We start from the raw sequence: 19,987 nt of genomic DNA on the forward strand, positions 1-19,987 counted from the left end.
TCAGACAAAGCTTTAATGCACAATGCAGACTACTCCATCTAGGTGCGTGCCATGTCCTATCTAGTCATCACAACAAGGTTAGCTATTAGAGTACTACTACCTCCCTTCTACTTTAAAGGGCTCGATTCAAAAATTTCACCTACTCTTACCAAGATAGAGGCGGTGGAATAGTTTTTGTAGTATGCAAAAGTACTCAACTAATGTTGTCGTTCTTCACAAAAAATATGTGTTTACCAATGCATTATCGCATTGCATGCATGCATGAACACTAGTTTTATTCTAACCCCCCTCTCTTCTTTAATTCTTTGCCACATCAGCATGTTTGCTATTCCCGTGTGCATGATACCAGCTAAGATACCACCATTATGGCCAGCCTTAATCATCGCATGCAATAATTTAGTGCACCTTGAAATATGAACATGTGTGGGGCGTGTATGTTTTTAATGACTTGAGACTATACCTAGCCCGGCATGCAAGATGACTTATTATGCACCGTTCCCCATACCTGCAGGAAGCCCGTTCGTCTCCAAATCTTTTCGTCTCCATGTGTGAAAACAATATGCCTGCTTGACTCTCCTTCTCCCTCCGGCGGTCCCACCACTCCACCCCGTGTGGAAAAAATCTGCATGCATGACTCTCCTCCCCCCGCGCTCGTCCAATCCGTTGTGACCAGCAATATTTCCACCCCTTCCCTCCCCCGTAATTTACTCCAACAAATATGCCCACGTAGCTGTTACGTTAATCACGCAACATATCTTATGGGACGCTACTTCAGTTACTTAACTGCAGGTGCATTGGGTCACTGACATATGGGCCCAACATGTGTCTGGCCCACATGTCAGTGACGCAACTGGACCTACAGTTAAGTCAGTGCAGCTCAGTCCATATCTTACGTAGGTGTGCCATTGCTCGCTATAAATACTGCGCCTCCCACGGCATTCGGAAGAACGCTCACGTTCATCGCTATCTCCTCCCCCTCCCTCTCACGTCGACCACCATGGCATCGCCCCTCCCAAGCCCTAGGCGCCCCTCGCTGCACCGCGCGGACGGTCACGTGTCGCCGTTCCGTTCCTCACCGCCACTAGTCGAGGAGGACGAGTCGGCATTCCGCTCCTCGCCGCGACGCGTCGAGGTGGACGCGTTGGCGTTCCCAATCTCTCCAGCACGCGCATCGGAGGACACGTCGGCTCCCCGCTATGAGGAGAACGCCGCGCCGCCCGCCGAGCCCCCCCAGCCTTGAGGAGCTTTGGAAAGAAATGGATGTCGCCTTGTGGGAGGCTTTGCCTCCGGCAGAGCGCGCCAAAATAGAGGCGGAGAAGAAGGCCGAGGAAGAGAAGCGCGCCGCGGGACAAGCTGCCTGGCAGGCCTATGTCGCGTCCGAGAGAGTCAGGCAATTGGCTCTTTGGCAGAAGGCTCGTGCGAGGGCCGTGAGGGTGGCGGAGGACGCCCGTGCCAAAGCCCTGAGTGCAGTCGGGCCCAAGCGCCTCATCTACGCTTGGCGGTACGTGGACCGGGTGCACGCTTCCAGCGAGGAGGAGTACCTGTTGGCGCCGGATCACCACACCGGTGAGATCGCGCTCGCCCGCCGGCAAGCCGCCAATCAGCACCTCGCGAGTTGCGAGGCTGAGGAAGAGGCGTTGTGTCGGCGCGCTGGGAAACGGCCGCGCACCAGGGCACTCGTGGCGCGCCGCAAGCGCTCCTGCGAGCGCCGTGGCTTTTAGTAGGAGTATAATTTAGTTTCGTAAGGCAATCTCATTAGTTTTGGGACGCAAATGATAAATCCCGAACGTTCAGGAATTATTAGCGTCCTTAATTAAGTATGTAAAAGGGAAAGTTTGGAAACCTTGTGTATCCGTACGCATTTTGTAAGTACGTGCATATAGCACAAACTTTACTACTCCTATATACTATCGCACTACACGTCTCTCTCTATATATGCTTGCAGACTGTGCTACTCCCTCCGTCCAGGTGAATAAGTCATCTTTGGTTGTGCACTGTGACCAAGAAGGAGGGAAGACTTATACACCTAGGCGGAGGGAGTACTACTATTACTTATGTACGTGCAAATGCACGTTTTAACATTACGATGCGGTTTTTGTAAAAGTAGAAAAACAACACTAGTCAAGCTTGTGAAACGATTCAATGCAAAACAAATGCAAAAATGCTCGTTTGATTGTTTACTTTTAGCTTCCTTCTCTGTGGTTATTTCTCTGTCGTACTTTGTACGGAGTATCTCACTGGTCGGAAAGGCATGCAAATTCCCAAACCGCTTCCTACACCCTGTATCGAATTTTTTGCCTAACAAGTTGTGCCGTGCAATTGGAATTCCAACTTGAGTACTACTACTAGTAGGAGTACCAGGGGCCAGTTCTTTTAGGCTTCTAGATTAGTAATCCCATAACTACTACCTCCGTCCTGGTTTATTGGTCCCCATTGTAATCTGTGTCAAATTTTGATCATAAATTTAACTAATGAAATGTTAGTGCATGTCACATGCACTAACATTTTATCAGTTAAATCTTTGGTCAAAATTTAGCACAAATTACAATGGTGACGAATAAACCAGGACGGAGGTACTAGTAGTAGTTTAGAGGCCCAAATAAATGAGTGAGGCGCCTTAGGGGGTGTTTGTTTCCAGGGACTTTTTGGTGTAGGGACTAGAAAAAGTCCCTCTTAGAGACTTTTTAACCAAACAGGAGGGACCACTAGGGACTAAACGTTGCTTTTTGGGACTAAATGAAGAAGACTCTCAAGGAGAGTCTTTTTTGAGACTTTTCCAACAATGCCCCTCCCTACACCCATTGCCCCGCCGGCCCAGGGTGTTGTTTGGTTGTTATTTTTCTGTATACTAGGGGTAACATGGTCATTTAGGGGCTGTTTGGTTCCCGGCCACAGTTTGCCAAGCCAAAATTTGGCAGCCACAGTTTAATTGGCATGTGTTTGGTTTTTGCCACACTTTGGCTTGCCACACTTTATTGCACCTATGGCCCACTTGTCATAGAGACTATTTTTTTGCCAACTTTTGCCAAAGTTTGGCGTCCAATTTCTCAGCCACACTTGTGTGGCTTGCTATACTTGTGTGGCTAGCCACACTTTGGCTTGGCCACACTAGTCTCCAACCAAACAGGCCCTTAATAACCTCCAGGGAGGGACTAGGGACTTTTTAGGGACTAGGGACTTTTTAGTTGGGACTAGAAAAAGTCCTAGGACTTATGAACCAAACAGGGCCTTAATGTTACTCTCCACTGTGACTAGTCTTATGGGAAAAGCCGGGGAAGAGACGACTTATTTTTTAAGCCGCCAAAAGAACTGGCCCTAGGAGTAGTAGCTAGGGATACTAGGAGTAGTAGCTAGGGATCGAGTGTGCGAGATGAACCGGAGAAAGTAAATGCAGAGAGATGAAATGCAAAAAAGACGGAGGGATGTGATGGTTGCTTGTCCGTTTATTTTACCAGGCCACTTATTACTGGGAGTGGTTCGGTTTTGTGATATGACGGCTTTACTGCCATGCCACGAGCGGGGTGAGACTCGCGTGCAGGGCCGCCCTCTACACTAGTACTACATCTGTCGTGGTTTATTAGTCCCCCATTGAATTTGACTGAAGATTTAACTGACAAAAATGTTAGTGCATGTCAACAAAAACTATATCGTTGGATTCGTATTTGAAGATAGTTTTCAATGATATAATTTTAGGTGACATGCATCAGCATTTATCGTACTATATATATTGTTAGTTCAATTTTTGGTCGTACTAATCTATAGTAAGGTGCCCGTGCGTTGCACGAAACAGTGAAATGCATTGATCGGGGAGTTGTTTATTTTGACAAAGGATGTGGGGGTCATCTCATGTGTAACGGGTATCGATAGGTTTCTTCAGATATTATTTCATATCTAGAGCTCACAAACATCCGGGTGAAATAGATAAAAAAAGTATCTTTTGCAAACAAAAGCGTTCAACTGTTCAACCTGCATCCAAAACTTGTGAAGAATTAGTTTTTGAGTATCGATTGTTATACATGTTGGCTACAGATGACATGGCACTTTCTTATAGTCAACAGTTGGCTATACTACTAAGTATTAACCATGCCCTTATACACCTAGACGGAGGGATTAAGTCAGGATGACTTGGAAGGGGGCAGAGGAGATGTAAGAAATGGTTCATCATAAGTCTTTCACCAGTACTGCAGTAAAAATTTCATACATGGCAGATTCTAGACTAAACCATAAATGGATACACTTTTATTCATGCGCGATACTCCAATAGAGCAAGATCATGCATGGAAGTCTCCACATGCTTAGACAGCGGATTACATTGAGCGAAGACTAATGATCAACATTTAACTTGGTAATGCATATGTCCAGGTGAACCTCCTTGGAGTCCCCGTGCACATTGTTCGGGGTCAAATCATGCCATGCGTCTTCCATGTCCACATCGGCGGGAAGGTCCCAGCTCGGCACAGTCCTAGTCAGCTTGACGTAGCCAGTGTCGCCGCCCACGTACCTCCGAGGGGTAGTAATAGTGAGCACGCACCCGTACATCGGCCTCGTGTCAGTGTCAGCGTCAGCAGCGTCGCCCCTGACTCACACTACAAAGACAGGGCGGTGGCCTGCGCGGGCCTCGCCGGTGCCCACGATCAAGAGGAAGACGCTGCCGTCCTCCTCCGAGACTAGCAGGCGGCAGTGACCCTCCAGCGACTCCGGCACGGTGAACGGGTAGCACGTCTCATACTTGATGTTCTTCGCTGCGAGCCAGTAGTGATAGACAGACGCCTGCGTGAGGTGATGCGCGAGGTCCGCCGGTGAGCCCCAAAACGGCATCGGGCACTCATAGCAGTATATGAAGGGCTCCTTGGAGGCATCGACCAGGCTGTCCATGAATCTTGTATTCTAAGTACTCTGTGGGTTCCACTGTCAGTACAGTGTACATGACTTGCAGGCTGGCTACAGATTCGTACAGAAAGTTAAAACGAAACAAATCCATCCTTAATCTTGTATTCTAAGTACTCTGTGGGTTCCACTGCCAGTACAGTAGCGAAAGAAGTATATATTAAAAAAATATAAAAAGCTAAAGTTTAGGACAGAAATTCGAACTCAGGTCATCACGCTGCGAGCATCCGGCCCGGACCAGTACACTAGGTGTTCGTTGCAGACAATGCAAGAGATAAACCTTTATAACAATGAGCCCGTCCGTTGCAACAGATCCAAAGTAGAATAATACATATTCACAATTTTGAAAGAAAACAGCTTAGTTTTGATATACATATCACTAAAAATATCTTATGTTTCACTCCAAACATATTCTTTGGGCTGTTTTGATGAAGTAAGGGAGGAATGTGGTTGGTTTCAAGATACTAAGGGGTTTTGTGTAAACTGGAGCGGAGAAGTGGAATTGTTGCAAAAGGCCACAACTTACATCACAACCGTTAGATGCAGATCTAATGGTCAGAAATGGCGGATGGCAGACACATCATCATCACCAACTGAGTCTTTTATAGGAGTATGAGTAGAGAAAAAACCGAGTTGGTGATGATGGTGTGCCTACCATCTTATAATATAGATTGTCCGATCTATATCTGACGGATAGAAAGCAAACAATGACAATTTTACAAAAGATACCCGCACCTCTCTCTACATTTACAGATAAGGCCTTGCCTCGTTCATCCTTATCTCCCACAACCTCATTGCTGAGCAATTAAAAAAGGAAGTCTCTGGAACAATCTGGCATGGTGGCTGCTGCCAGCGCCGTCCATCCCCATGCCTCCGCCCCCGACCACGAGTCACCACCACGCCCCACTCCTCCTCACCTTATCTATCATCTTTTTCGAGATATCATTTTTTCGATGAAATGGTCGACATACCATTTTCCGATAAAATTCTCAAGATATTATTAGTTTTTACACATGGGATTACTCCTGCATGGGTCAATCGCAACAGGTGTTTTGTAAAAAAATGCCACGTAGACACAGTCTTTGACCATTTTACAACTATGTTAGTATCATTGTTAGTGGTCAGCCGGTGCAAGTTATAGCCCCGGGTGTTTTAACCTTTTTTTAGTAATGATATCTGGCGATTGTTCGCCACGAGCTCAATCCTGGCAAATCCCACGTAACCGTCAGATTTCCATCCGACGGTGGCCTGTTTTTAAGCCATATGACAAAACCGCCACCCTTACACACGTACTGTAACTGCGTCGCGGGCTGATACGTCTCCAACGTATCTATAATTTTTGATTGCTTCATGCCATATTATATTCTGTTTTGGATGATTAATGGGCTTTTTTATACACTTTTATATTATTTTTGGGACAAATCTATTAACCGGAGGCCCGGCCCAAATTGCTGTTTTTTGCCTATTTCAGAGTTTCGCAGAAAAAGAATATAAAACGGAGTACAAACGGAATGAAACCTTCGGGAACGTGATTTTCGGAACAAACGTGATCCAGAGGACTTGGAGTCTACGTCAAGAAATCAACCAGGAGAGCACGAGGCAGGGGGGCGCGCCTACCCCCTGGGCGCGCCGTCCACCCTCGTGGGGCCCGCGTTGCTCCACCGACGTACTTCTTCCTCCTATATATACCTACGTACCCCCAAACCAACAGAAGCATCCAGGAAAACCTAATTCCACCGCCGCAACCTTCTGTACCCGTGAGATCCCATCTTGGGGCCTTTTCCGGCGTCCTGCCGGAGGGGGCATTGATCACGGAGGGCTTCTACATCAACACCATAGCCTCTCCGATGATGTGTGAGTAGTTTACCTCAGACCTTCGGGTCCATAGTTATTAGCTAGATGGCGTCTTCTCTCTCTTTGGATCTCAATACAAAGTTCTCCACGATTCTCGTGGAGATCTATTCGATGTAATCTTCTTTTGCGGTGTGTTTGTTGAGACCAATGAACTGTGGGTTTATGATCAAGTTTATCTATGAACAATATTTGAATCTTCTCTGAATTCTTTTATGTATGATTGGTTATTTTTGCAAGTCTCTTCGAATTATCAGTTTGGTTTGGCCTACTAGATTGACCTTTCTTGCAATGGGAAAAGTGGTTAGCTTTGGGTTCAATCTTGCGGTGTACTTTCCCAATGACAGCAGGGGCAGCAAGGCACGTATTGTATTGTTGCCATTGAGGATAACAAGATGGGGTTAATATCATATTCCATGAGTTTATCCCTCTACATCATGTCATCTTACTTAAAGCATTACTCTGTTATTTTGAACTTAATACTCTAGATGCATGCTGGATAGCGGTCGATGTGTGGAGTAATAGTAGTAGATGCAGGCAGGAGTCGGTCTACTTGTCACGGACGTGATGCCTATATACATGATCATACCTAGATATTCTCATAACTATGCTCAATTCTATCAATTGCTCAACAGTAATTTGTTCACCCGCCGTAATACTTATGCTCTTGAGAGAAGCCACTAGTGAAACCTATGGCCCCCGGGTCTATTTTCCATCATATTAATCTTCCAACACTTGCTATTTTTATTGCCTTTTATTTTACTTTGCATCTTTATTATAAAAATACCAAAAATATTATCTTATCATATCTATCAGATCTCACTTTCGTAAGTGACCATGAAGGGATTGACAACCCCTTTATTGCGTTGGTTGCGAGGTTTTTATTTGTTTGTGTAGGTGCGAGGGACTTGATCATGGCCTCCTACTGGATTGATACCTTGGTTCTCAAAAACTGAGGGAAATACTTACACTACTTTACTGCATCACCCTTTCCTCTTCAAGGGAAAACCAACGCAGTGCTCAAGAGGTAGCACGGGCGTTTGCAACTGCCATGTGTCCCACCGAATGTTTGTTGGGGATTGGAGTTAGCACCGATGGCGGTTCGTAGTCGTTCCACGCTCGGGCATTAAACTTTGTAACTGTTTTAGATTAGAATATACCACTCGTCCAGTCCTACTCCACTACTACTCTACTCAAGCAAGTTAGGGCATAGTAGTAGGTACTGTAGGGAGTACCAGTACTGTGATCACTCAAGCAAGTTGTCTGGTATCGATATGACCCTACGCTGCTGGTATTTGTCTCGAAAGTCAAGCGACGTGCTGTAGTCATCATCACCTGTCCACTTCCCGCAGCACATATTCGCTTCTCCATCTTTGTCCGCACATAATCTCGTCCAATCTTCCATCCCCGCTAAGGCGCCTCCCCCTCATCCGAAACCCAAGCACTCACAATGGCAGAACCGAGCAGCGTCCGCCGAAAGAGTGGCTGAAATTTGCTCCCCACAGAGGTAATCAAGCTCATTGTTTTGCGTGCGAACAATCTCAGTACCATGCCGCTCGCCGCGTGCTCGTCGGGGCTGTACCATTTACTCAAAGCCCTCAGGCTGGAGCTTTTTAAGCCAGCTCCTTGCTTGCTGATGCCGCCTGATCTTCAGAAACGGCGTGTCACGCAGCATAACGATCGTAGGGTGGCGAGCATCAACCCCCTTGACTGCGATCCGATCCCCGCCACGCTCAACTACATTAACGGTATGTACTGGGTTAGCATGAACACGTCTTGGATGGTGCTCGTCGACGGTTGCGGCAGCTGGATGCTCATGGAGGTCTACACCCGGCGATTGATCCCCCTTCCTTCGATTAACACTACACTGCTTTGGCACCGCGGCCCAGAATACTCGGAATCTTATAGTAGCCAACATGATACCAAGTTTGATTTGCTCAAGGTTGTAATATGCCAAGTGCCCACAAGATCTGTGAATTATAAAGACTTCAGGCTAATTGCCTTCTTCAACCGCGGCCTCGCCTATCTGACAGGTCACTGCGGTAAGTGGATAAATCTGCACGTCCATCGCAGGATCATACATCCTCCATGGTTCTCTGATGCCATTGAACACAAGGGCTTCATTTACGCTGTCGACTCCTTCTATGGCTGGACGTATTGCTGGCCTACTCCAGTCATCGCTACAAACGGCTGTTACAGCAGTATGTTACTTTCCTATGATATCATGATGGCTTGCTTATATTACTGTCAACATTTACTGAAAAAATATTCATGCTCATAACATGTTGTTCTTATGATTGACTACATTAAGAGCCCTTTTTTATTTGACTCCAACTTGATATGATGTTGTAGGCCGCCTGGTGTCCCTACCCTTCCTAATCCCAAAACCTTTCAAAGAAAAGCGGCATGGCAGTTGCAGGTGGTTCCTGGCTCGATCAGACGACGGCGAACGATTGATGATCGTTCGCACGTACCGGACGTGTTGTTTCGCGGTATACAATCACAGTCACTGCAAGGTCTGTGAGCAGGATCCCAGCTTCTCTGGGCCTTCAGGAATTTTTGACTGGAGGCTGGTAAGTAGCCTTGGTACACGCTCTGTGTTTCTCGGACTAAATTATCCGATTAACCAGGAGATAACCGACGGCAAGGATCATGATGGCAGCGCTGTTTTGTTCATCAGGCAAAACTGTGTGTACACAGCGTACCATGCGTCTCTGCATGCACCATACCCTGATATGTGCCGCCATGCTCTGCAGCCCAAAGTAGGAGAGAGGGTCACAAGTATCAGACTTCGACCTGCTGGCTGGAATTTCCCCCATCAGGCACCCATCTGGTTCAAGCCGTCAGCCAATCTCTACAGCTTAATAAATAGTAACGTCTAGCTGAGCCAGTTAGTTAGATGCGTACACTTGGTGTAGTAGGATCTTTATTTAGTTTGATGCATACACTTGTTCTTTTTTGGTAGCCCTTTTGTAATGATGGCTGATGTTTGGTTTGGAAGAGAGAGACGTGTCTTTACTCTTCTGGCCTGCTTACTGCTTCTGTTGCACCCCCAGCCCTGGTTATTGCTGCTGCTATTTTCAATGTACAATCAGTAGTATATTTTGTCTGTTGGTTGGATAAATGTGTTGTTAGAACGACAAACACAATGTTTTGGAAGTCGTTGCACGGTCCGATCCTTTAGTGCCCCGTGTCGTACGTAGCGCATACTATTTTTGGTACGGAACACATTTTCCACTTGTTGATAACATGAAGCCCACTGATGAAGGCACAATAGAGGAGCCCATAATTAACTGAAAGGGAGGCTCTCACATGAATCCGGCCCAGGTACATGCTCATGTTCCCCTAAACATAAATAAGTAAATAAATAAAGCTCAATGCTCATGCACCAATTCTTTAAATTCACGATTTAACAGGAGGATATTATTTCCTATGATAGTGTCGTTACATTCAGTCGATATTATTCTTAGGCAAAGATAGCGACCATTCTTCTTTCTCTCACCATTTTCTTCCTACAACCAGCGGACCCATGCAAATCGTAGTCAACGTCGTAAATAGTTCCGGTCCATTTTTATTTTTCAATAAGAATGTCCGACCCAGCCCAGCACATTGGCGACAACACTTTATCCTCTGCCTTGGTGCGCTCACCGCGGCGCCGCCGTCCGGCCCTGTCAACATAGTGAATCGGGAGAGGACTGTAGTTGTGAGTATGATAGTAAGGACCCACCAGGTCCACTCCCGAACACAAGCAAGCGCCTCTTTTACTACTCACATGCACCCCTCGTTTTTTTACTCTAATCCACCCTGCTGATATCTGGGACCCACATCATTTTCAACGTATAGTCAATTAACGACAGAATTGCACAACTTCTTTTTTGAGTAGTAATTCAGAGGAGCAGGCTATAAACTGGGTTGTACGGTCTCTGCGGCCCGTCTAACAACATGACCAGCCCAGCAGTTTTTTCTTTAGGAAAATAGGTAGCCCAGTATTTCTTTTTGAAGAATACCCAAGCTAGGCCTATTTGTTTTCTCCGACTTACTGGGTTGCAAATCTTTCAAGACAAGGAGGGATGCATTCCGGCCTGGCCAAAGAGTATGGTCAGTGTCTGTTAAAAGTAATATCAAAGGGGTTGAAAATTCCAAAAACATTATAGCAAATGGGAAATCAGTTTCCTTTTTTGTTTTTGTTCTTCACTGATATTTTATATTTCATTGGATTTAACATAACATAGTACTAATTTATTTTTAAATTTGTTTTAGTATGGCTACTAATTTTTGGATTAAGAATATTTTCTTCCCCAGCAAAAATTTGCGAATTTTCAAAATTTCACACATATTTAGTTCAATTTTTTAACCCTGGTACTGACCAGAAAATGGGCAGCAATTCTAAAAATGGAAAATGGGCTGCAATAAATTCCATACGAATTAGAAAATGAGTTAAAATTATAAAAATAATCGCAAATTGGTTGTACACGCCACAGATTTCGAGGCTGACTTGTTTACGCAAGGCTTTGTCAGTCAACACACGATTCTAGCAGTAGTGACTGTTGGATGTCCAGCCAACAGCTGACGTGCTTCTTCAATCTCTGATCTTCCTGCTCCAGCCACCTAAACTAGCGTCGGCGGTACTGCCTGCTCCCACCTCTTGTGGCCCGCGGTGATGCCGCGCAGGCTTCACCGGCCCACCCTACTCCCTCTGCTGGCCTGGCCGCACGCAATCAACTGCCTCCTTATTACGCGAAAAAAATGATTCCTTCCACTGACATCTGGGGCGCACCGGTTGGGAGGCTGACCCGTGGGCCTACTAAGTTGACGCGTACGCAGGGCTTGTCAACTTAGTCAACAAACGATTCTAGCAGCAGTGACCGTTGGATTTGAATCAAACGGTCCTGCTGCTTCTTCAATCGCTGCTCTTCTTGCACCAGCCGCCCAAACCAGCGCCGGCGAGACCGCCTGCTCCTGCCTCCCGTGGCCGGCTGTGCTGCCGCGGAAGCCTCACCGCCCCCTACTACTCCCACCGCTGGCCAAGCCCTGCGGCGACGACAGCCTCACACCGCAGCCGAACCAGTGAACCCTCGTACTCCTCTTCGCGTGGGCATCCACTGTCGCGTCTTCCCCGGCTCCGCGTTGTCCCCTTCCTAGGCCTCGCCGTCGTCCACCGGCCTGGTGCTCTCGGTGCGGCATGGTCAACATGGTCAAGGAACGACTTCCATCGGAAGAGTACTATACGTGGAGAGGCTGACAGCTGGGTCCACGGCCGCAGCAAGGAAGTGCCTCCTAATTACGCGCAAAATAATTATTCCTCCACTTGACAGCAGGGACCCACTGGACGGGCCATCGTATTTCACGAAAAAACATTTTCCCCTGACTGCTGGGACCCACCAGCTACATCTTCGCACGCAAGGAAGTGCCTGACAGTCGGGACCCACCTGGTCGAAGCGGACGTAGCGATGTCATTCTGGTCGCGAACGTGTACGTACATACTGGTCGATGTAGAGGCGCGCACGTGTAGTAGTAGAGGCGCGCACGTGTGGTAGTAGAGGCGCGCCCGTAGCTTGTACACGTACGTACAGCGGCCAGGGTGCAAGAAAGTAAATACGACCATGTACGTACATACGGGCGGGGTCTCGAACGCCTACTCGTGCATACGTACGGCCAGGGCTCGTGTACATGGCTGTGTCGGAACGGAGAAACTGCGTCGTCGTCATGTTCATGGGGAGCCAACCGGCTGGGTCGGAACGGAATGCGTCATCGTCTTCATCGGGAGCCAACCGGCTTGGACAGAACAGACGATGGAAACGAGGCCTGGCGTACCGCAGAACGGAGGAAACGGCCTTGTGTTCGACCGGCCACGGTCGAAACGGGATCCTGTTCATCGGGAGGGGTCTGGCGTACTGCAAAACGGAGGAAACGGACTTCTGTTGGACCTCCTACGGTCGAAACGGGGTCCTGTTGACCGGGAGGGGTGTGGCGTACCACAAAATGGAGGAAACGAACTTGTGTTGGAGCGCTACGGTCGAAACGGGGGTCCTGTTCATCGGGAGGGGTGTGGCGTACCGCAAAATGGGACTCCACGGGCTACTGTTCATCCACCGTCGACCTCCTCCAGCCTCCACGGGCTACTGTTCATCCACCGACAACCTCCTCCAGCCTCCACCTGCGACTGTTCATCCACAAGCTCCTGTTCATCCAGCCTCCACCGGCGCTCCTCCACCGGCTACTGTTCAACCAGCCCTGTCCACGGGGTCCTGTTCAACCACCCCTCCACGGGCTACTGTTCATCCAGCCCTCCGCCGGCTACTGTTCAACCAGCCCTCTACCAGCTACTGTTCAACCAGCCCTCCACGGGGTCCTGTTCATCCAGCCCTCCACAGGGTCCTGTTCATCCATCGGCTCGATCGATCGAGGTACTGTTCATCCAGCGGCAACGGCCTCTACTACCACGGGGTCCTATTCATCCAACCCCCCACCGGGAACTGTTCATCCAAACCCCCTCAACAACGCTCACTGTTCATCCAGGGAAGGAAGCAGCAGTGTTCGATCGGCTTCAGTTAGCAGCAGTAGCGAAGGAATCACTCGGGTTCAGTTAACAGCAAGGGATCGATCGATTGCTCGGGTTCAGTAACGCGTAGCCTGCAGTGCAATCGCTCGGGTTTAGTTAGAGCCCAACGCCTCGCTCGGGTTCAGTCAGAGCCCAACGCCTCGCACACACGCGCGTACGTACGAGAGAAACGTGCATCGCTCGGCCCCCGACCACCCACCGTAACCAGGAACTCCCCGATATTTTCCTTGCCCTCGCTTCTACCGTGGTTTTTTCCGTCATGGATGGCCCAAAGAATGTCATGCACATGCGTCTCTGGCCCGCTCAGGACGAAAATCCCATTTTTTGTCATGATTTTTTGTCATAGAAGTAGGACCCCACCATATCTATGATGATACCGGGTTTTGTCACAATTATCGTCATAGAAGTGTCATAAGTATGATAGAAAAAAATTTCGTTCGTCCCAAAATGTCATGGATGTGTCTTTTTTTTTTGTAGTGTACGGGTTCGAGAACTATGTAGACATGACCGAGACTCATCTCCGGTCAATAACCAATAGCGGAACCTGGATGCTCATATTGGCTCCTACATATTCTACGAAGATCTTTATCGGTCAAACCGCATAACAACATACGTTGTTCCCTTTGTCATCGGTATGTTACTTGCCCGAGATTCGATCGTCGGTATCATCATACCTAGTTCAATCTCGTTACCGGCAAGTCTCTTTACTCGTTCCGTAATGCATCATCCCGCAACTAACTCATTATCATAATGCTTTCAAGGCTTATAGTGATGTGCATTACTGAGAGGGCCCAAAGATACCTCTCCGATACACGAAGTGAAAAATCCTAATCTCGATATATGCCAACTTAACAAACACCTTCGGAGACACCTGTAGAGCATCTTTATAATCACCCAGTTACGTTGTGACATTTGATAGCACACAAAGTGTTCCTCCGGTATTCGGGAGTTGCATAATCTCATAGTCAGAGAAACATGTATAAGTCATGAAGAAAGCAGTAGCAATGAAACTGAAACGATCATAATGCTAAGCTAACGAATGGATCTTGTCCATCACATCATTCTCTAATGATGTGATCCCGTTCATCAAATGACGACACATGTCTATGGCTAGGAAACTTAACCATCTTTGATTAACGAGCTAGTCAAGTAGAGGCATACTAGGGACACTCTGTTTGTCTATGTATTCACACATGTACTAAGTTTCCGGTTAATACAATTCTAGCATGAATAATAAACATTTATCATGAAATAAGGAAATAAATAATAACTTTATTATTGCCTCTAGGGCATATTTCCTTCACCCCTGGCCATGGCGCGCCGCTTGCGGCAGCCCGTGCCGGCCGTTGCTGCTGCTCCTGGCCATGGCGTGCGGCTTGCGGCAGCCCGTGCCGGTCGTTGCTGCTGCTCCTGGCCATGGCATGCGGCTTGCGGCAGCCCGTGCCGGCCATTGCTGTTGCTCCTGGCGGAGCTCCTTGCCGACCATTGCTACTGCTCCTGGCCATGGCGCCGCTCGTGGCAGCCCGTACATCTCGTTGCTGCTGGTCCAGGCGGAGCTCCTTGCCGGCCGTTGTTGCTGCTCCTGGCCATGGCGCGCGGCTCACGGCTGCCCGTGCTCCGTGGCGTAGCGGCCTGAGCCCCTGGCCATGGCGCGCGGCTGGTGGCGGCCTTGGGCGTGGCTGGCGGTGCTTCCTGGCCATGGCACGCGGCTGGCGGCCCGTGCTCCTGGGCGGCGGTGCTCGTCAGGAGGAGGAGAAGGAGAAGAAAAGATAAGAGGAAGAAGAGCAACTTACATGTGGGTCCCACATATACGTTAACAGTCAAATAAAACGGTCAAACAAACGGATTGTTTAGGAGCAGGCCCGACCTGTCATAAACCTGTTTAAAATGTTAGCAGCAGACAATTTAGATTTTTTGAAACAGTCGAAATCTAGTAGTTATCAGTCACAAACAAATTTGTGGTAGTTTTTTGAAACCCTAACACGAATTGTGGTAGTTTTATGCTATTCACTCTACCAATTGTGCCCAAAAACAGAGGCTAGCCCAGTTTGCTGTTCGCTCTCACCACCCACGACATGGATCATAGACCCAAATCCCTTCAGGCTGCACTGTGCGCACGCAGAAGCCACGGGGACCTCCTAACCGGTGCCTTAAGCGCAAAAATTATAGCGCAAAAAACGGCCGTAAATATTCTGCTTCCGTGAGGATTCAAGCTCGCGCTGTCAAGCTTTTCAGACACTATTGCCCAACGTGTAGAACAACCAAGCGTTAGTGAATAAATAAAGCGCGAAAGATTCAAGAGTAAGTGCGACACGCTGTTTACTGCATATATCTTTTGTAAAAACAAGATTTTTTTTAACAAAAAATTGAAGAAAATTTGAAAGTTCACCGATTTCAGAACAAATCACGGATTAAAAAAAATCACGAATTAGAAAAAAATCACTGATTTCAAAAAAGTTTACAAACTTGAAAAAAGTTCAACAATTTGAAAAATAGTTAATCGATTTTGAAAAAACAAATCATGGATTTTCAAAAAACGTTCATCGAGTTTAAAAAAAGTTCATCGAATTTCAAAAACTTCCATCAAATTTGATAAAAAGTTCATCGATTTTCCAAAAAAGTTCATCGACTTGAAAATAGTTCGTCGAGTTTGAAAAAAAGTTCATCGATTTTCAAAAAAAAATCACAAATTCGAAAAAAAGTTCATCGGTTTGAAAAAAAATTCACCGGTTTTCCAAAAAAAGTTAACAAATTCAATTTTTTTATTGATTTTCAAAAAAGTTCATCGATTTTCAGAAAAAGTTAACAAATTCGAAAAAAAATGTTCACAAATTCCTAGGAAAAAATCATCACTTTTGAAAAAGTCATCGATTTGAATAAAAGTCACCTATTTTTTTAACTTAATGACATTAAGAAAAAGGAAAGAAAAGAATAGGAAAAAAAGAAAAGAAAGAAGAAAAATAAGGAAAGAAGAAAAAGAAAGAAAGGGAGAATTTTTCAGAAGAGGTGAGGGGACCCTGGTGGTTACCCCAGCTTATTTGCACCAGGAGATCAAATTAAAGGTTCCAGTCACCCTAACGCCCGCGTTTTTTCTATTTTAGTAGAAAAACAAAGTCTAATCCGGTTTGCATTTAACTCATTAACGGGTGCAGCGGGCGCCATTTAGGAATTGCCGAAGCCATGCACCAATTGCGGGTTCAGTTACCTTCGGCAAAAGGAAAACCTATTGATCTAGGAGACGAACCAGCGGCGCCCTTCCCCTATTTTCCAAATTATGTTCGCAAGCAAGCCCGCCAAGCGGTAGACCTGATTGGCATCGGCCATCGCATGTTCGCACGCACGGCGGTAGGCACTGGCAGCTGGCGCATCATCCAGATTCATGTTTGCACGCACGGCGGTAGGCACGGGCGAGCGGCGCGACACGACACATCATCCAGATTCCAGCAGCACGAAATCCATCCCTTGCCCCCTCTGGTACTGATCTTTGCACGCATCGGTCTTCAATTTTAAGCCCTGGGTTCATCTACTAGTATGTACGAACTATTCATCAAATTAGATGTGTTCATGTGTCTTAATACATTGTGAGTTTTAAAATTGGTATTTGGGGTAGCTCCACTCATGTCAATTCTTAGTTGAACTAAATTCATCTTGCTAATTAGATGTTGGTTATTGATTTCTCTTTGTATCTCATGATTCTTAGCATGTTTTTAATAGAGTTTGTTGCAGAGAATACCCTCTAACAGACTAGGAAGCCAAAACTGGTAATAGAATCAGTTTTATACGCCAAAACAAAGCTTTGGCTTTCGAAAAGCTGCCTTTGAGATTTTGAATACACACCCTCGAATTCCTGGGCCCGCCCCTGTGCGTGGCAGCCGCAACAATCGGCGGCGACCCATAAGGCCATAACTCGATGATGAGTGCAAGTTTCCTCTTTCTGGTTAACTGCAGGTTAGAATACTAACAGTAGTAGGCTGGTATGGTTCGGTTCCAAAAAAATTGGTGCTTGTAGTTCGCTTGTTGTATTCCCTTAATGGAAATCGGAGGGGGAAATCCTTCTTTGTTCAAAAAAAAGAATATTAACAGTAGTTTTATGTCTCTTCAACCAAATTAAATTTATTCTATTTCATCTCTTCAACCAAACACCGAAATAGAACCGTTCCATTTCACATGATTGCCTCTACCCAGCACAAAAACGAAACCGACCTATTCTAGTGGAATGGAATGGAACCATGACATTTCATTCCACTTCGTTTCAGAACCAAACACACCTTAAGTGTCAACCTTGCACTATCGGGCCTCTAACTACGCTCAACAACAACAACAACAACAACAACAACAACAACAACAACAACAACAACAACACAAGAGCATGAAGACGAAAACAATCCACAAACACTGTCCCAACCGTGAACTTGTTAAAATCCAATGACAGCCACCTACATCAACAAGGACGAAGCGTGCAGCTTCTAGTACCTCAACACTAAGACGCGGAATGTCCTCCTTAAGGACATCACGACAAATGTTGGGAGAACCAAAGCTTTGAATTGATATCTAGAGGAAACTTATTCGGCGAAGCCCGAGCCAAAGTTATGGACAACCAAAACCCTTATCAGAAAAAAAAAAGTATACTGTTGAATGCACATGTAGCAAAGGTCTCGGGTTGCGCCGCCGGAGATAAGGAAGCCCGGTAGCGAGCGTTGGTTTTCGGGTTTCCTTCTCTCTCCTCGATCTAAATTGGTTCTTGGTGGCTACGGCGAGAAAGACATCACAAAATATATTTGAACTAAAAGTCACCAAATCTATTGATAATCATATATTCATATGATATGATCCATCGTCCCATACATGCGCTTACAAAATCCAGCCGTGTTCGAACGGTGTCATGCGGTGTTACTACATTTAGCTTGAATCAAACAGATCTAAATTGACCGTGATGCCTACACCTAATTAATTAACCTACCGATTAGCTATGCACACACACACATGCATCCTATCAACGGGGACAGCGGCTTCTTTGAAAAAAAAAAACGGACAGGGACAAACGGCGGCGGTGCATGCACGACGATCGTTGTCTTCAAAAACTGATAACGATCCACCTTGCGTGCATGGTCGAGACGCGCACAGTCACGGATGGTCATGCGCGCGCGTTGCTTCCGTGGTCGGAGACTTCCGCGTCTGGCAGCTACTGCTCCGGCAGCGATTCGCCGAACCGGGTGAGGTCTCTGATGAGCGGCGCGTTGGACCTGACGGCCTTGTCCTCGGCCATGGCCTCCACCAGCATCCTTGGCACCAGGCACTTGGCCTCCGCCGCCAGCCGCTCTTGCACGCCGCCGCAGGTCAGCAGCGCGTGCATTCGCTCTCGCGCCACGGGCGGTACGATCTTCTCCTGCCGGAGTTCAACCAGTTAAACGCACAAGAACAGAGGAATGTTGTGGCGGTTGGTGCTCATCGTTACCTCGAGGGTGCGCATGAGCGCGAGCACGCCGACCTGGGCCTGGAGGAGCTTCACGTGGCGGCCGGCCTCCTGCAGCATCTCGGCGGTGTTCAGCCTGTGGCCGCCGGGGACCAGGCGCGAAAGCTCCGCCGTCTTCTCGCTGATCCGCCTCCGGCGCTCCCTCGCCGCCGCGCTAGGCGCGGTCTGGCCGCCCCTCCCGTTGCCCTCGGCTCTCCTCGCGTCCGCCCCGCGCACGAACCCCGCGTGAGGCATCTGCGGCGCGGGCGGAGGCGGGGGCAGTGGCAGGACGAACTCGGTCGGGAACTCCGGCCTCCACGGCTGGCCATCGACGCCCTCGAAGTCCAGCCACGCGTGGCCGTCGTCGTCGCCGCCGCAGCCGGCTCGCGGCCTCTTGGCGCAGGGCTGCAGGTCATCGTCGACGTCGGCGCCATCGTCGGGGTCGACCGGGCTGAGGTCGAGGAAGCCGTCGATGCCGGCGTCCATGGCGGGGTCGATCGGGTCGCAGAGGAAGCCGAGGAGCGCGTCGGCGACCTCCGGGTCGGCGGTGGCGTCGAGGTGGTGGGGCAGCGGCGGCGCGGTTGCCAATGGAAATGCCGGGTGGAAGCTCACCGCCATGGACGACGCGCGCGTACTGGAGCGTGGGCGGTCGGTTGCTGTCGCGCGCTGGCTTGGACAGAAGAGGGAACCGTACGCTGTGTGTTAGCAACTGCCGGCAAATAGCAGCGCCGACAGGTGGGCTCTATCCGCTTCGCACGATCCGCACTTCTCCCCTCTCTCTTCGCAACCGCCCTCACCAATTTTCTCGCCAACACCACCGCGCTGTTTCCCTCTCACAAGCGCGCGCCAAAGGCCCAGCCTCGCCACGCACCGCGGCCCAGCTGCACGCAAGGGTGAGAAGGCGGCATCGAGATTGGCCATGGCCGCGCGCACCCTTGGTTTCCGCCGCCGTGCGGACTGCAAGTCGCCGACTAGATTTTCGCATGTCTGTTCTCTTTTTTGACGACAATAACTGCCACACGTGTGAGTGTTAAGGGTCTGCCCACATGTTTTGTGTGGTGTCTAAAAAAACAGCCCACACGCCTACGTATCGGCAAAACAACTAGCGTCCACACAACTTTTTTTTCCTCGCGGTCCCATTCACACGCCTACGTGTGGGCAAAATGGATAACGCCCACACGACCTCTCTCTCAGCCACCTACCTCACGGTCCCGCACGCCCCGCGTGACAGTCAC

General features: G+C 48.2%; 1 protein-coding gene across 1 annotated transcript; it reads right to left on the reverse strand.

Moving 5' to 3' along the window:
• Nucleotides 1–18,144: 18,144 nt before the first annotated feature.
• LOC123100462 (uncharacterized) lies at nt 18,145–19,448 on the reverse strand. The gene is made up of 2 exons (XM_044522395.1): nt 18,756–19,448; nt 18,145–18,686 (listed from the first exon to the last, which is right to left on the reverse strand). The coding sequence occupies exons 1-2, from the start codon at nt 19,368–19,370 to the stop codon at nt 18,483–18,485; spliced, it is 819 nt and encodes a 272-aa protein (XP_044378330.1). The 5' UTR covers nt 19,371–19,448; the 3' UTR covers nt 18,145–18,482.
• Nucleotides 19,449–19,987: the final 539 nt, after the last annotated feature.

This window comes from Triticum aestivum, chromosome 4D, assembly GCF_018294505.1.
Source record: "Triticum aestivum cultivar Chinese Spring chromosome 4D, IWGSC CS RefSeq v2.1, whole genome shotgun sequence".
Taxonomy (NCBI): domain Eukaryota; kingdom Viridiplantae; phylum Streptophyta; class Magnoliopsida; order Poales; family Poaceae; genus Triticum; species Triticum aestivum.

Bases quoted from the DNA above. Each gene is read 5' to 3' on its own strand.
- LOC123100462 (XM_044522395.1), bottom strand. From the start codon at position 19,370: ATGGCGGTGAGCTTCCACCCGGCATTTCCATTGGCAACCGCGCCGCCG. The intron at 18,687-18,755 runs GTAACGATGAGC...GAACTCCGGCAG, and splicing joins CGCTCATGCGCACCCTCGAG to GAGAAGATCGTACCGCCCGT.